General features: G+C 29.5%; 1 protein-coding gene across 5 annotated transcripts in view; it reads right to left on the bottom strand.

Moving 5' to 3' along the window:
• Positions 1 to 22882, bottom strand: part of LOC145286018 (intermembrane lipid transfer protein VPS13A-like) — a 965259-nt gene that overhangs the window by 259633 nt on the left and 682744 nt on the right. For all 5 annotated transcript variants that reach the window (XM_080134633.1, XM_080134635.1, XM_080134636.1 and 2 more), the window contains 7 exons: positions 21176 to 21317; positions 19626 to 19700; positions 19443 to 19523; positions 14229 to 14431; positions 12674 to 12785; positions 11806 to 11940; positions 11378 to 11467 (listed from right to left, as the gene is read on the bottom strand). In XM_080134633.1, coding sequence (XP_079990759.1) covers positions 11378 to 11467; positions 11806 to 11940; positions 12674 to 12785; positions 14229 to 14431; positions 19443 to 19523; positions 19626 to 19700; positions 21176 to 21317 — 838 coding nt within the window. The remainder of the gene's footprint in view (positions 1 to 11377; positions 11468 to 11805; positions 11941 to 12673; positions 12786 to 14228; positions 14432 to 19442; positions 19524 to 19625; positions 19701 to 21175; positions 21318 to 22882) is intronic.

Raw genomic sequence — 22882 nt, 5'->3', positions numbered from 1 at the left:
GTTTACCAAAAGTTGCTATAGTAGGTAAATTCTGTGCGTTTTTTTTTTTTTGTGTGGGAAGTTACTGTTTAAAGTGATAACGTGCGAGTTTTATGGACTTACAAGTCGAACTTATCGTTCGTTGTAAAAGAATTTAATAAACAAACGTAATTATTTATAATGGCCGGAACATAAATTTTACTTTAAATATATATACTAAACTGATTCCACACTAACTTCTAAATTATTTTTTTTTGTTGTTTTTTCAATATGTCCACATAATCGCCTAAAACTGTGGAATCTCATTTTGTCTGAGGTGTGTGAGTTTGTTTACATGTGATTCTATTTACTTGCCACTTGCTCTCTCGAGGGCAGAATTAAACATAAGGTCGGTTTTTAATATGGGTAATCCAGCTCTCCTAAAAGAGGGACTCTTGATTGAATGACAATGAAACTTGTCTCAGTCTAGAAGAATTTTTATGTCATTGACAGAGGACATAAAGATTAAAGTGTAGTATCAGAACAGATACTACACTTTGAATTATTTATTGGGTAAAAATATATACCATATATAACATATTTTGACAAATTAGACACAATACAATCAAAAGTGTTAGAAAGTGGGAGTCGTTGGTCATTCTCTATCTTACACTATCTAGAATCATTTCAGTTATCACAATACCACATTTACTCTAGGGGGTCATGATATTTACAATATCCCTAATTTTAATTTTGAAAATAGATTTTAAGACCATTGTGAAGAAGGATTTAGAGGACTACGCTAGTTTTAAATGGGAACTAAATCCTCTCCCCAAAGATATTTAAAATTAAATATTTTGAAATATTTTACTCTGCTTTTGGAAACTGTGTGTTCTTAGTGCTCGGTAAAAATGGCAACAGAAGAAATGGCAGGGTGAAGGTGGTAACAGTAAAAATGGTAAAAATGGATAAATAGGGAAAAACTGAACTTTAGTAACAGAAAATTAGGATCGTTGAAGAAGTGTTGGCTCAACTCTCTTCCTTCTAGTTTAAAATATGGCTAATCCCTCACCGCTAAATTTTAAAATGACTATTTTTCAATAGGTATTTACTGATGGGAGGTGTTAGGTTCTCATGCATAGAGTTTAAAAGAGGAACAAGGCGCCCTTCCATGTTTGAAAATTAATATTTTGAAAAAAAAAAAAAATCATAAATGTATTTCATTTTTACTGTTGTCATTTTTATGTGAATTCATATAAGATTATCATGCCACCATCAGCCATAAGATTCGACCTTCAGTCAGTTCTTGTAAGAATCCATTTTGTTAAAACCTTGGGTGCTTGTGCAGAATAATGTAATGTAATTAATTTTCGACCAAATGCGTTTCAGAGAAAACATTATTACGTATTTACATCCCTTCCATATCTCATGTCGAAATTCGTATAAATTACCAAAAAATGGTCAAGTAGAAGATGTGTTAGAGCTATTTATCAGTAAAACTAGTACAGACTAATGCTAGAGACAAAATGAAAAAAGCAAGGGGATAAGTCAATTGTCAAATTGTAGCTCTCCAACTGCAAAACGTTAAAATTTACAATAAAATCGCTATTTCGAAAACTTCTATTTTTACTTGCAATTATTTTTCTACTGATTTTCGTAATTTTTAGAATTTATACTAATTTAAACATGACACAAAAGTATGTAATAATGTTTTTTTTCTGGCAAAGTCATAAAATTACATGTAATCACTTTAAAAGGTAGAATTTCCTTCCCACCTTCAAAAAAAAAAAAAAAATACACAGAACTCCCATTGCAAAAAAAATGAAATAAAATTAAAATTAAAAAAAAAAAAAACACCAAATAGGTTAATTGCCCTAAAAACTAATAATGATCTTTGTATGGGGAATCATTTTATTTTTAATTTCTATGCAAAACTAATCTCCCAATCTGCATGCTAAAATAATTGCTGTTTTTTTCTTTTCGTGAACAATAAGTAAACACAACAAAAAAGCAAGATTAATGTTCAATAAATTAACTATTAACAGCCCTGTTACTTCCACATCGCACATACTTTTATGTCTTTTTTAATTGCATTTTTCGTACTACCATCCAAACTTAGAGTTAATAGTAGGAAGAGAGCGTGGGTTTTTTTTTTTTTTTTACTTTATACAATGATATATTTTATACTAAAGTTTGATCAGGTTAAATTTATATTCGATTTTCAAATTAAATTTAATTTTTACGGTGTTTATTAAATTGTTATGTGAAAGTACAGAATAGTTAAAAAGGACCCACCAAGTTAAGAATGGGTTTTTAATAAATAAAAATGTAACAAAATTTAAATATGTTTAACATTATAGTAATAGCTTATCCAATAAATTGTCTTTTATTTGAATAAAGGGCTCGATTTCCACATGTTCAAACTATTGAAATAAAAAAAAAAATACAACTAAAACTACAAAAATGATGAGGGGTTATCTTCTAATTTTAAGGCTGAAAGCTGCCATCCAATGAACTGTTTTAATCTATAATTGTTTTTTCACAAGTTTATAAGGGTGTTCCAATTTAATCGCATAAAAAGTGAAGTCACATTAAGGGGGAGGGGCTTAAGCTTTTTTTTAATTTGACAAACTTCTCATGTTTTCTGCTTATGTATCGTATCCAATATTTTAATAAACTTATTGTGAGATATTAACCTATATTTTTTTCCATTTGCCATTTTTACCACTGCCATTTTTACCTAAATTCAAGTGTTCTTATATTATCTTTTCAAAGTTCAAAATTATATATGTTCAAAATATGTAAAGTACATTTTTATTATAATTATATATGTGTCTGTTCTTATCTGGTGTTGCCTGGAAGCCTTTTTGCCTTCATTTTTTCTTTTGTTTCTATTCTCAGTGTTTTAATCTATCCAAAAAAGGCTAAATAACCAAATTACTTTTTAAAAATAGGATTTTCAAAGTTAAATTTATTTTTATGAATCAAACTGTTATAAAACTATAAATATTTGTTTTTATGGTAAAGTTGATCTAATCTCTATTCAGAAAATGATTTGATGTAAAAAAGCTTATAAACATTCAATCTTTTATACATAAGTATTTACAAAGAATCAAAGTTCTTAGTAAACTCTGAAGCTAGTTTAAACAAATTTCTATAATTTAATGCAACTCAAAATACTTGATGCGTTAATGCTTAGAATAGTGTTGCAATAAAATGGGGTGCCTCCTGAAACCCGTTCTTAACATTAGGACGTTGGGGATTGGCCACCACCAACAACAACTGTAGTTAATTTTTTACGAGGATGGGGCATGCTTCCACCGGGCAACGCTGGTTATAAATAAATAATTAGAGGAACACACACTGTTTCCTTTACCACAACAAACATGTTTGAAAAATTTACATACACAACATCGTACAGAACTTTAAAATAAAACAAAGAAGAGAAAAGGAAAAAAGAGATGAAAAGGACACAACCTATCGATGGTTCAACTATGAAACAAACCAAAATTGTCAGCGAGTCCTTTAAGCAATAAACCTTCACGACATCGTCGCTCAAAATAAAACTTGGGATATAAATGATAGCAAAGCTCAAAGAATCTATAAATATATTGGTGAAATGATTGTAATTGACTTACAACCTTTTTCTGTTGTAGAAGACCTTGGTTTTATAAGACATATAAGCATTTCAGCCCGGCGTTGCCCGGGTGTTTGGAGATGTATGTTGAACAAAAAAAAAGTAGTAGTAGGAAGGCAGGCTCGAACCTGTACAAAAGGAGGAAAAGAACTGGAAAAAAACTGACGATTTTGCTGTTAACGACCACCATCAAACCGAAAATGACATAGGTTTTAATTAAGGCTAGACAATCGAAAAGAAGGGATGACTTTCGAAAATATTGGCGAAAAAAGCAACCCCCTCTGTAGAAAAGTGCCCAGTTGAAGGTGAAGATATTAATGTTTTTAGCCAATTATTCGATATTTGTCGTCTTCAAAATGTTACTGATCTTGTGAAAATCCGTTGCCTCTGTCAAAAGTTTTAGGCAGACATGCAAACATACATACATTTATATATTGGTAACTCAAATTTTCGACCCAAACCGATTAAAAAGCTTGCCCTATCTCTGAATACCCTTTATGTAAAATTTCAAATGTTTAGACCAGAAATTGTCTGAGTAATTTGGAAGAGACTGCAGAGATCAAATTTTTTTTAACTTTGACCCCTATTATGACCTCTTAAAATTTATTATTTTAGGCTCAAATCAAGTTATTAAGTTAGATCCATGTCCAAGGAATCTATATCTAAAATTTCAAGTGTTTAGACCCAAAATTGGTGGAGGAGTTTGGTAGAGTTCTCAAAGATCAAATCGTTGAACTTTGACCACTTAACAACCAAATTTCTGGCCGAAAACGGATTACAAAGATTTTCTCAAATCTCAGAACCCTGTATATCAAATTTCGAGTGTGTAGACTGAAAATTGACAGAGTTATTGCGTAGGGAAATGTACACAGACACATACACACACATAGACACTTTCACTTTTATAGATATATAGATTGAATCATATTTGTTGAAATTAAGCATTTCCTTCTAGAAAGTATATAAAAGAAAATATTATGCATGATATATATAGTAAAGTAAGAAATAAGATACAGGAGGAAATTAACACTGCTATAAATTTATCTCTTACCGATGATGGCTGGTCTGTTGTTACAGCGAACTTATCTTTTTTTAAGTGTGACATCTCATTGGATCAATGAAAACTTTGACTAAAAAGGTATAGTTTTATGAATTACTCCATTTAAAGCATCACACACTGCAGTCAATATTAGTGAAGCTTTCAAAAACACATCATAAAAATTTGATATTTCTTGTAAAATCCATGTTCTTATACGAGATAATGCAACTAATATGGCAGCAGCAACTGTGCAAACCAATTATGCAACTTTACCATGTTTCCTACACACGTTACAGTTGATGCTTAATGATGCCATTTTTACACAGAGATTTGTAAAGGTCATGATATATATTTGTAAACTAATAGTTGGGCATGTCAATTATTCACCTGCAGCTTTTGCAAAGTACCAGAAATAACAAAAAAATTTAATTTGCCCAATCATAGATTTATTCAAGATAGAATAGTCAATATGCATATTTGAACAAAATGCAGAGCAAAGCAGACAGTGAAATAAACAAACAAATATATTTCTTTAAGATAAAAATGGAAAAATATAAAAAATTAAAAAATGATGATGTTTTTCAATGGTGGAATTCAAATACATATGAATTTCCCATCCTGGTATCCTTAGCCAGAAAATATTTATCAGCACCTCTATCTTCTGTTGAAAGTGAACAATTGTTTAATGAGGTAACATTTATTTACCAAATAGAAATCGTCTGAAAGGTGAAATGTTAATGTTTTTACATTAGAATTTAAGAATTTTAAGAATTAAATAAGATTAACAACAAATTACTTAAGTGTATTATTATTCTCTTTATTGTTATAAACCAAATGTTTTTTTTTTAATTAAAATAAAATATCTATCTTTATTTCAAAGGCTTTTATATTCATTTTCTATTAAATGTAACATTCCCTTTCAAAAACACAAGTTTGCTTAAACTTTCCCACATGAATATTTTTAAATAAAAAATACTTATCTTTTTGTAAACTCAGTTACATAAACGTTTCGCAATTCTATTATATTTTTTCTTTTTTTATTTACGAAACATTGTTTTTTTTTACATGGTGGTCAACATTTATCAAGGCCCAGAAGCCACTCAGGGATAAGGGTTATTGCATGTACAGTATCGGATAGTATCGTAGTAATCATAGTACTGGAGATTTGATAAAGTGTCTTACTTAAGGGGGCAGTTCATCAGGAATTTGTTTATGTTGGACTTGAAGACATCCAAGTTGTAGTCAGGTGGGAAACAGGCAAACGGAAGAGAGTTCCACAGGTGTGCACTTTTAAGAAAGAAGCTTTGTTCATGGAATCTACCTTTTGATTTAGGCACAGATAAAGAGTGGGGAAAATTATTGACAGTGGTTTCAGCTAGGCAGGTGTTTATCATGAAAGATTGGTGAAGTGGGACCAGAGATTGGAGCTCAGACAAGCACTTGCCATGGAAATAACGATAAAACAAAGACAGGCTCGCAACGTCTCTTCTGTGGGAGAGAGGTTGCAGGGAAGTGAAAATGGCATCCCCCACTAAGCCACAAAGTTTATTTTGTACTCTGTCAAGGCAGGATAGGCTGTTTTTAGCAGCTCCTGCCCAGATGTGGCAGCAGTACTTCATCCTTGGACGTACTTGGCTTTTATATAGAGAATTGCATCAGTAGTGAGATATCTTCTGGAGCAGTAGATGGATCCCACCATTTTCCCAGCGACCTTGGTAACAGACTTGATGTACGTGTTTCATTTCAGATCAGGAGTAAAGGTCAAACCCAGAATCTTGTCAAAACATGGAGCCTCCCCAAGATAAGAGCCATCCATTTCAATTGATGCCAGATGGGGATCAGAGTGTTGATGATGTAAAGATAGGAGCTTGGTTTTAGATACATTAAAAGTAACCAGCCAGCTCTTCCCCCACTGTACTACGCGCTCAAGATTAGAGGAGAGAGAATCAGGGAGAACTTTGTCATTTATGGTCTTTGATGTATTGCCATAGATGTCCGTGTCATCAGCATAGATATCAATGAATGATTTAAGTATGTGTTTTGGGAGATTGTAGATGTAGATTAGGAAGAGAGTTGGGCTCAGGATGGACCTCTGAGGGACTCCAGCATTAATACTGTGGCCTCTGATTTCTGCCCATCAACCACTACTCATGAGCCTATCAGAGAGAAATGATTTAATGATTGAGAAAACATTTCCAGTTGTACTGCAGCTGGAAATCTTGTGAAGTAGGCCTTTATGTCATACCTTATCAAAGGCCTTTCATATGTCAAGAGCAATTGCACTAGAAGGAAGCTTTTGTCGAGAGATTCACTAATCCTATGCGATATAACCGTTAGCACATCTGCTGTAGATCTGGCAGAACAGAAACCATATTGCATGTCACTAAGAAGGTTATTTCTGCTGAGTTGGTTCACTACTTCTCTATTTGATATGGATTCCAGCAGCTTACTCATGACACACAGGAGACTTATTGGTCTGTACTGAGAGGGAGATGACTTATCACCTGAAATCTTAAATACAGGGTATACTGATGAGGTTTTCCAGGGTGTTGAGAAGCAATTCTCCTGAAAGCAACACTTAAACAGTTTTGTAAGTATGGAGGCAAGTTCTGGTTGAAGCTTTTTCAACACTATAATTGGAATGCCATCAGGACCAGTTGTTTTACTGAAATCAAGGTTCTTGATTAGCTTGGCGACCTCACGCACAGATATTTGTATGTTGTGTAGCGTGTGTTCTGTTATAGGAGGAAATATGGGGAGTTGATGGCCTTCGTCGCATAGGGTAGAATTAGCTGCAAAGTTCTTGGCAAATAGTTTGGCCTTGTCTGATGCTGACGAGATGACCTCAGGTCCATTGATGATGATTGGGATAGAACGCATGCATTTAAGATCCTGTTTGCTATTTGCCAAAACTGATGGGAACCAAGCCGCTGCTCAGCTACTTTGGATTTAACAGACTGAGCATATAGCTCTCTTGCATTTTTTATTACTCTTTTACAGTGGTTACTGGCAGTCCTGAAAGCAGCTTTAGTCTCAATACATCTATTACATTGGTAGCTATGGAAAAAGTGATTTTTTTTTTTTTTTTTTTTTTTTTACAAAGGCATCACCACATTATCAAGGCCAAGAGGCCACTCAAGGATAAGGGTTAAAGAGTGTACAGTAGAAATTGGTCAATATAGTAATCATTAGTAATGAAAATTTGGTAAATTTAATAACTTATATGGAACGGCTCATCAAGAACTTATTTACTTTAGACTTGAACACAACCATATTGTAGTCAGCCGGAAAGCAGGAAAACGGAAGACAATTCCACAGGCGTGCAGTTCTAAGAAAGAAGCTTTGTTCATGGAATCTACGTTTAGGTTTAGGCACAGATAAAGAGTGGGGGAAATTATTGATAGTGTTTACAGCTAGACGAGTGTTTCTTGTGAAAGTTTTGCGAGGGGGGACCATAGATTGAAGCTCAGTTGAACACTTTCCATGAAAATAACGATACATCAGAGACAAACTCGCAACATCTCTTCTGTGAGATAGAGGTTGCAAGGAGGAGAAAAGGACATCTCCTACGAGGCTACGAAGTCTATTTTGAACTCTATCAAGGCAGGACAAGTCCTTTCTAGTAGCTCCTGCCCAGATGTGGCAACAGTATTCCATCCTTGGACGTACCTGGCTCTTATATAGGTAGGGAATAGCATCAGCAGTGAGATATCTACCGGATCGATAGAAAGATCCCACCATTTTTCCAGCGGCCTTGGCAACAGATTTGATATACGTGTTCCATTTAAGATCAGGAGTAATGGTCAAGCCCAGAAGCTTGTCAAAACTTGAGGCCTCCTGAAGACGAGAGCCATTCATTTCAATTGATGACAAATGTGAATTAGAATGTTGATGATGTAAAGAGAGAAGCTTGGTTTTAGATGCATTAAAAGTAACCAGCCACTCCTTTCCCCATTGTACTACGTGCTCAAGATCAGAGGAGAGAGAATTGGAGAGAACTTGGTCGTTTACTGTCTTAGATGTGGTACCATAAATGGTAGTGTCGTCAGCATAAATGTCTACAAATGATGTAAGGATATGATTTGGAAGATCATTAATGTAGATCAGGAAAAGAGTTGGGCCCAGGATGGATCCCTGAGGGACACCGGCATGAATACTGTGAGCTTCTGATTTTTGCCCCTCAACTACTACTCTTATGAACCTATCAGAAAGAAATGATTTAATAATTGAGAAGACTTTTCCAGCTATACCATAGCTAGCGATCTTATGAAGTAAACCTTTATGTCATACTCTATCAAAGGCTTTAGATATGTCAAGAGCAATTGCCCTAGAAAGATTGCCACCGTCGAGAGATTTGCTAATCCTATGCGATATAACTGTAAGGACATCTGCTGTAGATCTAGCAGAACGGAAACCATATTGAGTGTCACTTCTGTGCACGATGGTAGCAGCATATTCTGGGGAGAACCATGGCTGGCTGTTAGGTTTTTGTTGGAATTTTTTGGATGGTATGAATCAGTTTATGTCTACAATTAATCATTTGGTCAGGTCTGATACTATAGAGGACACATCCTTTTTAAACATGGAATGTAGAGGTAGATCAGATATAAATGTATGGAAGCTATCCAAGTCAGCCATAGAGTATCAATATATAATACGGTGGAGAGGTATGTCTGAAGACTTATTACATTTCATTTTTATCTTAACTGGTACAACAGAGGATCCCAGAGGGGATAGAACAAAACATGAACAGGAAGTTGTTCCTATTATGTTAGCATTTGCTGGTGATGATAATACCCTTCAATGTTTCATTTATTTCCATTTTAATATACATGCATGTCCGTTTAATATGCTTCATTTTCTTCCTTCGCCATAACATAACTTTATAGACAATTTATTTTAATTGTTGGCATGGTTTTTGGCAATGACCTCAAACACTATTGTCATCTAAAATGACTCTGCCTAGGCATGTCACATCTTGTTCATCTAATTTTCTAAACCAACTTCAGCATAAAAAACATCCTACAAATATTTCAGATAAGTGTTAAATGTAAAATTGGGCACAGTTATTTACTCGGAGAAGGGGAAACATTGAAAAATCAGATGTAATATTTTTCCAATTTCTAATATTTTTGACAAAATATTCTCATATGAAGTTTTAGGACAATTCAATATCCAAATAAATTTAATTATTGACAAACAATCCATTGGAATTTTTGAACGATTGCATGGAAAAATGTTTGTAATTAAAAAAAATATCAATGCAGTAAACAGCTGAGAAATGAAAAAAATATACAGCAAATAACTTTTACTAAAAGTAAAATAATGTAATTTTCTACTGACCTATAATTTGAAATGGAGAAATTGATTGCAAAATTTATTATTTCTGAATTTGTTATTATCAATTGTTCTTAGCCAAAACATGATTAATAAAAAAAAAAGGGTGGTTAATTTTGTTTTGTATTTTTTTTTGGGGGGGGGTCGCTTTCGAATTTCATTTTTTATTGGTGAATCAAAGTAAATCTTTTAGAGCTCACTTGCCTATCTCCTTATCAAGCGGTTTGGAATGTTCAAGTATTTTTTCGCATCTACTTGCTAAATGTCTAGATAACGCTTCTCAGATAGTTCACTGTTTATTATTAAAAGATTTCAAACAAATGGACAAGTTTTATTTTATTTTCCTGGAGCTGCTTTGACTTCACTTTGTCTGTCTACCATGTCCTCTGAAATAGCTCATATTTAATTGTATCTTTCTCGAGTGTTTCGCAAAAGTTAAAAATATGCATGAATATCTCACAATGAATTTATCAAAGTCTTGTTTCATTATGATTCAGTCTTCTAGATCCATTTTGTTGTTTCGAAAAGCTTTGATTTGGTTTGGTTATTTTGTTTTACAGCATAACAACCTTTTTAGGTTATTTAATGTCGAATCCAGTCATTTTAGTAAAAGTTTTTATGCTTGTGGTGCCACCCCCTAAATAATCCATTTCCACCACTATTAATATGCTGTTGTCTCAGTGACTATTGTACAAGCATTAACCCTTATCCTTGAGTGGCTTGTGATGACTTCCATGTAAAAAAAAAAAGAAAAAAGGTGCAAATTTTATTTGAAGGGGCATGACATGACCAGCTGATTGATTGAATCAGGCCTTTCTGACTGCCCGTCTAGCTCAGATAAGGGGCCAAAGTGGAGTGTTGCAGTGCACATATCAATTTATCCAGACTAAGGGCTACTTTGCCAGCAGGATCCCATCCTTAAATGTCATGGGTTGCAAACCACAGCAAACTGTTAGCCCCATTGGAGGAAATGAAAATAATGTGAAACTGAGGAAGAGAAAGAAAAAAAACAAGAGATAGAGAGGAAAATTGTTGTTTTTGTTTTTGGCTTCGCAGAACATGATTGAGTTATGCAAAGGGAAAAGAAAAAATAATAACATCAATGTTTGGTGCATTCTCGGTCAGGAAGCCGGTATCTTTAGAGAGCCTGCCAAGAGCTTTAAGGTGACTTCAATGCTAACAAACTTTGTAAAATTACTGATGAGAGAGAGGGTTGATTCTGTGCACCTCGTCATATAATATACATTTGGCTTCTTATGGATAAAAAGGCAAACTATCACTACACTGAGTTCAGTTATAACAATTATATTCAAATATGATAATAAACATATTACCATAAGGTCAATGCAAATAAAAGTAAAAATAATACAAACAAAAATTTTAAATGCTTTTTTTTTAATATTAACCTGCAAGAGTAATTTGTTTCCTTTTGTAACATCAACGGTATAAAGGGGAGTGCTTTCTCCATGCGTTAAACTGCTGTAAGTATTTGTGCCCTGAAAATAAAGAAATGCATTTTAAGAGTTCTCATGTTTCTATCATGAAAAATGAAGTTTACTAAATTGAAAGGTTAACATTAATAGTAAAAAAATTAATGCAATAATTCGTTTTTTTATGATTACTCTAATAAATTAATGTTTTCCACTTTTGAAATCATTTTACAATTAGATTATAGTTTCATTTTCCTTATATGAAAATTAGCAAATAAAATATCTGATACAAAATAATAATTGGGGTTTTAACTTTGTAACTTTGTTTAAACTAACAATATTTTATATCAACTTAATACATACATATTCAACTTAGAGAACAATTGAATGTAAATATAGTTTACCTGAAGAGAAAACTGTATGTCATAGGGCAGCAAATTGTGCAGAACTACTGGTGGGTTTATGTGGAGAATATAGTACGGAATGCTCTTGGGTAAGGACTGGAATGGTCGTAGTGGTTCTTGGTCTTTGCAGGTAACCTAAAATAGAGAAAATACTTTCAATCATTTACTATTATTTGGATTTTGTAGAGTTTTTTGTTCTTATGAGAACAATGCATGATTATTCTATTAGTTTTGCATTTCCTGTTTTTTTTACTTTCATTTTTGTTTTGCATTTTTTATAAGTAAGCCATTTCCTTTTTTTACCATTTTTAAATAGGATTTTAATAGTTAAACTTAATCATTTGAATTATTAGTTGAACTGTTATAAAAACAAATTTTGTAAAGTTATTGTTTTAATGTCTATTTTTAATTTTATAAAATTATTGGGTGTAAATAGCTTTCAAAACTTTTAATACACAAGAATTTGCTTAGAAATAACAATCTATTCAACAGTTTAAATACTTTAAAATTCCTTTCAAATTACAAAAAATCATGAAATAATTCATTCTTTTTTCCTAACTATTATTTAACAAAGGTTTGTATTAGTTAAATTATTATTGTATTAATCCTCATTTTAAAAATTCTGAAACAAATCAGCAAAAGATTAAAATGATTGACTTGTTTCTAAAGAAATTGAAATGCATTCTAGTTGATTTAATTTTGTCATTAATTTTTTCAAAAATAAGATTTAAAAAATTTATTTTGCATTTTCTATCAATAAAAAATCAATAGTAACTAAAAGAATAATAATTCCGATAGAAAATTCTTATAATGTTACTAATATGGAGATAACCTCCCTGTATTTCAATTTTTGTATAATCATTCTTACCTTAACCAAAAAAGGTTTTGCCTGTTCTGTTGGTTGACAAGTGAAATGTTTACATCTATCTTTTAATTGAATCAAATCTTTCCACCAAATGCCACTTTCGGTTTTATGATATCTGCAAAACATGAGTAGAAATATAGAATTACAAAGATTAAAGACAAATATGAATTCTCAAATTGCTTCATTGCATTGAACAAGATAAAAAATTATGAAAAACTCTTTAACTTAATGAAAGAATAGCCTTATTTTCAAGTTATGAAGAAAACATTAAGTATTTGATTATATTTCTTATATGAGAAATTGTGGTTAAGGAATTGTCTTAGTTGTTATGTTCATAAAGTTTGGATTGTTGTACTCTTTTGGCTTTCTTTGGTTGATATTTGTTGTAATTAGTAAATTTCTGTGAATTTTGAATAAAATCCTTTATTAAATTCACTAGTATTCAGTGAATTAAATAGAGTTCATTTTGAAATTGCAGAAATAGAAAGTGAACCTTGTTGCTCCTAGGCCGGTTGTTATTTTGAATCAATGGTATGTGGAGATGTTTTGGATATTTTTTCATGTCATTAATTAAGAGTGCTGAAATTAAACGTTTTACATAGACTGATGTTATCCATTTGATAGCCAAAAAACCTTGGAGTAATTTCCAAGGAATTTGAAGATAAGCATTAAATATGTCTAGTTTAACTTCAGTTCAAACTCATCAAAAAAGGTAAGTGATGTAATAAATACTGACAGAGTTTAATTCCAATCAAATATGTTGCCTTCTCTTTGACATATTTTTATTGTTGATGAGTGTGTGTAATCAGTCCCTGTTTGCAACATCTTTGGAAAAACTGAGAACCATATGCTATGTATACGTATCAATTCAAGTCTTGTAAGTGAAATTGGGTATAATGAATCTATTCAGAAGACAGTATAGCCCGGAGACAGGTAAGTACCATTATTTTTTTTCAGTTCAGAACATGTTGCATAATGTATTATATCGATTATGCAATGCCTATGAACATTTTACATTTTACACAAGAAAAGTGAAACACATTTGCAATTAGACACATTTCCCTTTTTTATGTCCAAAATATCAAATGAAACTATATGATGATGAGACTTTAATTTGGAAGCTTTAAAGAATTTGGAATCATTCCTTTCTTACAATTACTCCCAGGTTGACTCTGATCTGAAATATTAATGCTTATCAGAATCCTATCTATGTGGCGAATGGAATCTGTCTTACATATAATATGAAACAGCAGCAGTTGTCAATTAGTATTATATGTGAATATTTAAAATATTAAGAATTAAATGTTTTAGTAAAATGACTGAATTCTGCATGAAATAAACTCCAAAAGGTTGATATGCCATAAAAAGCAAGTCTTGTATTATGTTTATTTTGTATAAATATACTTATTTAAGGTGTTTTAAACATTTATTAAAATTTATTCTAATTTAAAACGTGTGACTGATACACAACATGAAAGAGCAAGTTTATCATACATGTAGAGGAATGTATAATTAATACAGTTTTACATATTAGCAAATTATTATCTGTTATACTCACGGCAGATCAGAAGGTGTCACAAATAATTCACAGTGATAGGCAATCAACATGGGCACTTGGTAACTCTCTCCACTACCCACAGTGGTTAGTTTCACATAACCCCTATCATCATCTAATTCAGCCTTGATAGCCAATTCTGGGATGGCCTTCAACGCCTGTGACTTACAGAAGATGTCCAGTGACATAGTTAAATTGTTATGTACCTGGAGATCATTAAAAAAAAACATCCAAAATTATATAAAACAAAATAAATCATAGCATATAATTCATACTTGATAGTTTCATAATTTCAAAAGAACACAACCGATGTGAAACAATACATGCAACATTCCCAGCCTAAATGAACTAGTCTAAAACACCTGTAAAAAAGTGTGCATATATTGTCTGAATGAAAACAGAGTTGCATTGTGAATGTATATGTACTCATTATTGTTAATTGCAAGATAATGATACAATCAATTCTTGACATAGAATTTGGAATTAATTTATGCAGTATAAACAAAAATTTGTACTCACTTATGTTGTATTACTAAATTTTATAATGTTTTGTTTGGTAGTAATAGAATTTTAATTTGTCTTGCGTGGTAATAAAAATATTTTTATTTGTCTTGTGTGGTAATAATAAATTTTTATATTGTTTTGTGTGGTAATAATAAATTTTTATATTGTTTTGTGTGGTAATAACAAAATTTTATATTGTTTTGTGAGGTAATAAAAAAATTTTATATTGTTTTGTGTGGTAATAACAAAATTTTATATTGTTTTGTGAGGTAATAACAAAATTTTATATTGTTTTGTGAGGTAATAACAAAATTTTATATTGTTTTGTGTGGTAATACAAAATTTTATATTGTTTTGTGTGGTAATAACAAAATTTTATATTGTTTTGTGAGGTAATAACAAAATTTTATATTGTTTTGTGTGGTAATAACAAAATTTTATATTGTTTTGTGTGGTAATAACAACATTTTATATTGTTTTGTGAGGTAATAACAAAATTTTATATTGTTTTGTGAAGTAATACAAACTTTTATATTGTTTTGTGTGGTAATAATAAATTTTTATATTGTTTTGTGAAGTAATACAAACTTTTATATTGTTTTGTGAGGTAATAACAAAATTTTATATTGTTTTGTGTGGTAATAACAAAATTTTATATTGTTTTGTGTGGTAATAACAACATTTTATATTGTTTTGTGAGGTAATAACAAAATTTTATATTGTTTTGTGAGGTAATAACAAAATTTTATATTGTTTTGTGAGGTAATAACAAAATTTTATATTGTTTTGTGAAGTAATACAAAATTTTATATTGTTTTGTGTGGTAATAATAAATTTTTATATTGTTTTGTGAAGTAATACAAAATTTTATATTGTTTTGTGAGGTAATAACAACATTTTATATTGTTTTGTGTGGTAATAACAAAATTTTATATTGTTTTGTGTGGTAATAACAACATTTTATATTGTTTTGTGAGGTAATAACAAAATTTTATATTGTTGTGTGTGGTAATAACAACATTTTATATTGTTTTGTGAAGTAATACAAACTTTTATATTGTTTTATGTTGAATACAAAATTTTATATTGTTTTATGTGGTAATAACAAAATTTTATATTGTTTTATGCGGTAATACAAAATTTTCTATTGTTTTATGTGGTAATACAATATTTTATATTGTTTTATGTGGTAATACAAAATTTTCTATTGTTTTATGTGGTAATACAATATTTTATATTGTTTTGTCTGGTAATACAAAATTTTATATTGTTTTATGCGGTAATACAATATTTTATATTGTTTTATGTGGTAATACAAAATTTTATATTGTTTTATGTGGTAATACAAAATTTTATATTGTTTTATGTGGTAATACAAAATTTTATATTGTTTTATGTGGTAATAACAACATTTTATATTGTTTTATGTGGTAATACAAAATTTTATATTGTTTTATGTGGTAATACAATATTTTATATTGTTTTGTCTGGTAATAACAAAATTTTATATTGTTTTATGCGGTAATACAATATTTTATATTGTTTTATGTCGTAATACAAAATTTTATATTGTTTTATGTGGTAATACAATATTTTATATTGTTTTGTGTGGTGATAATAAAATTTTATATTGTTTTATGTTGAATACAAAATTTTATATTGTTTTATGCGGTAATACAAAATTTTATATTGTCTTGTGTGGTAATAACAAAATTTTGATTTGTCTTGTGTGGTAATAACAAAATTTTATATTGTTTTATGTGGTAATACAAAATTTTATATTGTTTTATGTGGTAATACAAAATTTTATATTGTTTTGTGTGGTGATAACAAAATTTTATATTGTCTTATGTTGAATACAAAATTTTATATTGTTTTATGCGGGAATACAAAATTTTATATTGTCTTGTGTGGTAATAACAAAATTTTTTATTATTTTATGTGGTAATACAATATTTTATATTGTTTTGTGTGGTAATACAATATTTTATATTGTTTAATGTTGAATACAAAATTTTATATTGTTTTATGTGGTAATACAAAATTTTATATTATTTTATGTGGTAATACAAAATTTTATATTGTTTTATGTGGTAATACAATATTTTATATTGTTTTGTCTGGTAATAACAAAATTTTATATTGTTTTATGCGGTAATACAAAATTTTATATTGTTTTATGTGGTAATACAAAATTTTATATTGTTTTATGTGGTAATACAATATTTTATATTGTTTTGTCTGGTAATAACAAAATTTTATATTGTTTTATGCGGTAATATAATATATTATATTGTTTTGTGTGTTAATACAATATTTTATATTGTTTGATGTCGTAATACAAAATTTTATATTGTTTTATGCGGTAATACAAAATTTTATATTGTTTTATGTGGTAATACAATATTTTATATTGTTTTGTCTGGTAATACAATATTTTATATTGTTTTGTCTGGTAATAACAAAATTTTCTATTGTTTTATGCGGTAATACAATATTTTATATTGTTTGATGTCGTAATACAAAATTTTATATTGTTTTATGTGGTAATAACAAAACTTTATATTGTTTTATGCGGTAATACAAAATTTTATATTGTCTTGTGTGGTAATAACAAAATTTTTTATTGTTTTATGTGGTAATACAATATTTTATATTGTTTTGTGTGGTAATACAATATTTTATATTGTTTTATGTTGAATACAAAATTTTCTATTGTTTTATGTGGTAATACAAAATTTTATATTGTTTTATGTGGTAATACAAAATTTTATATTGTTTTATGTTGAACACAAAATTTTATATCGTTTTATGTGGTAATAACAAAATTTTGATTTGTCTTGTGTGGTAATAACAAAATTTTATATTGTTTTATGCGGTAATACAAAATTTTATATTGTTTTATGTGGTAATACAAAATTTTATATTGTTTTATGTGGTAATACAATATTTCATATTGTTTTGTCTGATAATAACAAAATTTTATATTGTTTTATGCGGTAATACAACATTTTATATTGTTTTATGTCGTAATACAAAATTTTTTATTGTTTTATGTGGTAATACAATATTTTATATTGTTTTATGTGGTAATAAAATTTTATATTGTTTTATGCGGTAATACAAAATTTTATATTGTCTTGTCTGATAATAACCAAATTTTATATTGTTTTATGCGGTAATACAAAATTTTATATTGTTTTATGTTGAATACAAAATTTTGTATCGTTTTATGTGGTAATAAGAAAATTTTGATTTTTCTTGTGTGGTAATAACAATATTTTCTATTGTTTTATGTGGTAATACAAAATTTTATCTTGTTTTATGTGGTAATACAAAGTTTTATATTGTTTTGTGTGGTAATACAAAATTTTATATTGTTTTGTGTGGTAATAATAAAATTTTGATTTGTCTTCTGTGGTAATAACAAAATTTTAATTCATCTTGTCTGGTATTAACAAAATTTTAATTTGTCTTGTGTGATAATAACAAAATTTTAATTTGTCTTGTGTGATAATAACAAAATGTTATATTAATCTATATAGTATTAACCATTGATTTATGTGGTCTTAATAAATTGTTGTATTGATTTATATAGTTTTAAGAAAATTTTGTATGTATTAATATGATATTAACATTTTTTTACTAACTTGTGTTGTATAAACAACATTTTAATTGTTTGCCTTACTGCCAGTGATTAAAAATCTGTTAATATTTTTTTCCCTGCTGTTTGTTGCATTATTATAAAAATTGATGTTTGGTTTTACATTTTGTTTTTTTTCACCGCTGCAACTAAGAACAGAATTCCAAAATATTGGCACAGTTTTATGTTACTTTTCTTAATAGAATATAATGTTATAATATGTGCTGTAATCTGCATTTGAACCATCCACACAATTCAACTTAGTGATCAACTTAAAAGAGAATCTTCTCGTGAACTGGTGTTACACTTCTCCCTCTTAAAAGACATTCCTGCTGGAACCTACTATAGCATCCATCTCTCCATTATTTTTACTGTTGATTAAATTTGTATTTTACTTTTGTTACATGAAAGCATGTATCAATAAGTTTAGTATTTCTTTTAATTGGGAAAAAATATGTAAACAAAACAAAATGGTGTTTTGAGCTAGGCACAAAAGAATATGGGGGGGCTTCTACACTATTGGGATGAAATTTCAGAAATCGTAATACCAGATTTGTTTAATAATTCAGTAATATTCAGGTAATTCTGATTGCATAATTTGGAAGCAACTAGTGTAAATTATTAGAATTGGCAAAAAATCAGTTGAAACCATTGTTTTTTATCTGAAAACTTCATTTATCAACTAAAAAATCTTGTCCAAATTCTGTAGAAGCACCGAATATGTGGTTATTCAATCAATCTAGGGCAAAACCGAGTTTACCTGCTAGTATAGGACATAATATTGTAATTTGCTATTGCATTTATTCAATATCTTTAAAGTTATTTCTTAATTCGCTATAAAAATCAGGTTTTATAGAATATCTGGTGTGTATGTATTTTATGTTATGGCAGAATTTGATTATTCAAAAGAAAAAATAAGTAGATATGTATGTATAGAATAATTGTGATATAATAATAAAATGCAAAACAAAAAATGACATTTATTGCATTTTGCATCTTCAACTGGACAAACTAAAAGAATAAGAAAATAAAAACAAACAAAACAATGGAAATCATGCGTGTCTGCCTACCTTCAATGGGGAGTTAACCTTAATGAGCTTCCTTCCATGATGAATATCCACATCCCAAACAAAACAATATTTTGTATTATTCTGAAAATAACAATTTTAAAACAAATTAGAATAAAAAAAAAAAAGAATATATAACTTATTAAAATGATTCATGTAAAAATATAAACAGGAAAACATACTCACCTTCACAGGAGTCATTGGGATAAGTTTGTGGCAGGCTCTGGCATAGGATAGTGTGAGAGGCTCAAAGCCATCGAACTTAAAAATAATATAAAATAATGTCACATACATTAGTAAAGTTACAACTGTATTAATAAAGAAAAGATGGGATAAACGAATTTTATGATAACTTCAGCACAGAAAAATATTTCATAATAGAAACACTATCTAACTAATAGTATTAGTGAATAAACGTTTGTATCGTAAAGGTTTTTTATCTATATACTTTAATGATACAAAATATATGTAAAAATATATTTTACTTTTGGGATTGAATTTTAAAATTTTTATTTAATTTTAGTAATGAACTGGACAAATCATCTCTTTCATATTCATTATATATTGATTTAAATAATTAAACAATTACTAGGATGTTTGAATATCTTATCATTTAGAGAAGGAATGGCTTTTTTTTTCAATGTTGCTTCAAATTTTGCTATCTAATTTACATGTATATAAATTCAATAGGAAAATATCAAATCTTTTTATTCTATATTATTCACAGGAATAAAGAGAGTTGTTATATTTAATTATATTAGAAAAATATCTTAACAGTTCTGTTTTTTGATAGGGTGTGTTTAAAAGCAATAATATAAAATAATAATAAAAAAGTTAGCACACACTAATTAATAGGAAATAGCATAGGAGGATGGTTGACTATCATAGTCACAATTTCACCTGATACAAGTAAAAATGGAAAACACACATTTCTATAACATCATTAGAACTCTGAGTCAGTAGTGTCTGTGTATGAAAAAAAAATTAAAAATTAATGAGGTCCACCACACTAATTTACATCATTATACTTCAAGAAATGTTGACTATAGCATGCAAAAATTTACACAGGCCCTTCCCCAATTGATAGAACCACTGACAGCAGCCTATGCTGAAGTTAGGTGGAGTTAGAACGATTGTTTTATTAAACAATGATACACAATGCATAAGCATTTCAAATGACAACCAAACTCAGAACTATAAACAGTGACTTCCAAATAATCAAGTGATTCTCATCTTTACAATTACCATCTATATTTTGTGGAACAGCTCATGCTGTAAATGACCTATGAATAAAAAAAATAATATAGAAATATCACCTGACTCTAATCCCAGAGTTAACGGTAGGAAAACTAGACGGGCAGACTTTGTTATCAGTAAATATATTTTTTTTATATTATTAATATTAGGTATGAAGAAAAATACTAACCAATCTTCATTTTTCTTGAATGTAAGATTTGTGATGATGATGAACTTCTTAGACAAAATTTTGACTTTTTCCTATAAATTTATTAGCAGCCAATGTTAATTAATTTCCTGTGATTTTTTCAAAATCAAAATTGTATCTTTTCTTTCTGTAACTTTTTCTTGTCACATTATTACCAACAAAAGCAGACTTTCCACCCCAAAAGTCAATTTTTGCAAATTTAATACATTTTTTTCCATAGGAAAATTTTTTCCAAAGTAAAATTTCAAATATTTAAGATTAAATCAAAAATGTTTTAGAAACAAAAACTCACTTGGAATGAAATTTCGTTTTTATCCAGGGCAGTAGACATGAGGTTATCTATGCTGTCAGCAAAAGGCTGCATGGTTGAAAAGGTCACCATACGACCTAAATTGGCTAGGGCCTGAGGCAAAAAGCTAAGACCATCTGTTTCCCTTGATGAATAAAACAGCAAAAAAGTTTGAATTAAAAATATTAAGAGATAAAGTGATAATTACAATGCATAATTATATATTATTTATATAGTTTATAGATGACAAGTTTAAAGTAAACTTTTGTTAAAAGTTTTAATCAAATGAAAACACTTAGAAATAAAATAAAGTTAAGTTTTTTTTCCGCATATCTTAATATAAAGAAATAGATTGAATACATGGAGAGTCTGGCTCTGAATGAGTGATGTTTCAACCTTTTTTCTACAACTTAGAATGTGATGCTTCTTCAGCATCATCCACAGGGAGACTTTTTCAGTTTTTCAAAAACTTTACTTCATATGTAAGAACAAATTCTCTCATTACAAATTCCATATTCTCATTGTTAACTATTCTTCTTATTCATCACTCCGATACACAAAAGTTTTCTCTTCTTACATTTATCTTCATTTTATAGTTTTATTTAATTGGTTCCTATTATTTGATTGGTTCCTATTTGTTTCTTACTTGTAAATAAACACTATCTGCACTCACAGTTTCTTAGACAAAACTAATCAAAACCAAATCAACTGCCAGAAAAGTACATGAAAATAGGTTTTATTGCTGTTAAAATATTTTTAACTCCTTATGGGGTATGACTCCAATGATTTCGACAATCGTTTTTATAACCACAAGTTATAATAACCAACCAATCAGAAGCTTCCAAAGTTACTACAAAAATTGTCGAATTTTGGATTCAATCAGTTCTCCATCATCTCTGTCACGAACCTGCATTTGATTCTTCACTGTCATCTTTGTTACTAGGAATTACTCAACACTCGAGATTGGAACCTGCAGTTGATTCTTTGCCGCCATCTTTGTTACTAGGAATTACTCAACACTCCAGATCAGAACTGCACTGATTCTTCACCGCCATCTTTGTTCAACATAATGTCTCAAAACTTAACAATTGCAATCTAATCATTTTCATGTTTTGTTGGCTTATTGAAAAGAATCCGGAAGTGAATTTAATGCATTTATAAAGATAATTAGTTGAATGTTATGCAGTTAAATATGTTGGTATTATCAGAAAGTAAAGTAATTCCCAACTGATACTTATCCTTCTCACAATTCCTGTTACCAAAATCCAGCGCACATCCGTCAGAACTTATTTGTGCCAAAGAGACACACTCTCTCTTTCTGATACACAGGCTTTTTATTGGAAAAACCGACTGCATCTCATTTGCATATTTCCCCCAAATCTCATTATCTCACGTGACCACCAGTCCATATTTAGCAGGAGTGGCCATTTTTTTCTTTTTCTTTATCTCTTTCCTAAAAAGGATGGTACATTGTACAGGGTCAGATTTGTACTACTTTTTAATCACATGCCCCTTTGATCTTTAAGATCAATAACACTGGTCAACAGCAAATTTGGTGTCTCAGTTTTGTAAGCTGATTTTGGACAATTTTGATGTGCTGAATCCAAAAAATAACACTCTTTTTGCTGGGTCAGGTCGACATTTTAAGCTATTGTTAATTTTCTATTTTTTAACTTTTAAATACCCAAGAAAGATACAACAGAAGTATTA

The sequence above is a fragment of the Euprymna scolopes genome, chromosome 10, assembly GCF_053919585.1.
Source record: "Euprymna scolopes isolate OS-2025 chromosome 10, ASM5391958v1, whole genome shotgun sequence".
NCBI lineage: Eukaryota > Metazoa > Mollusca > Cephalopoda > Sepiida > Sepiolidae > Euprymna > Euprymna scolopes.
Note: the sequence above shows the minus strand (reverse complement) of the source record. Positions and strands in the feature narration are given on the sequence as shown.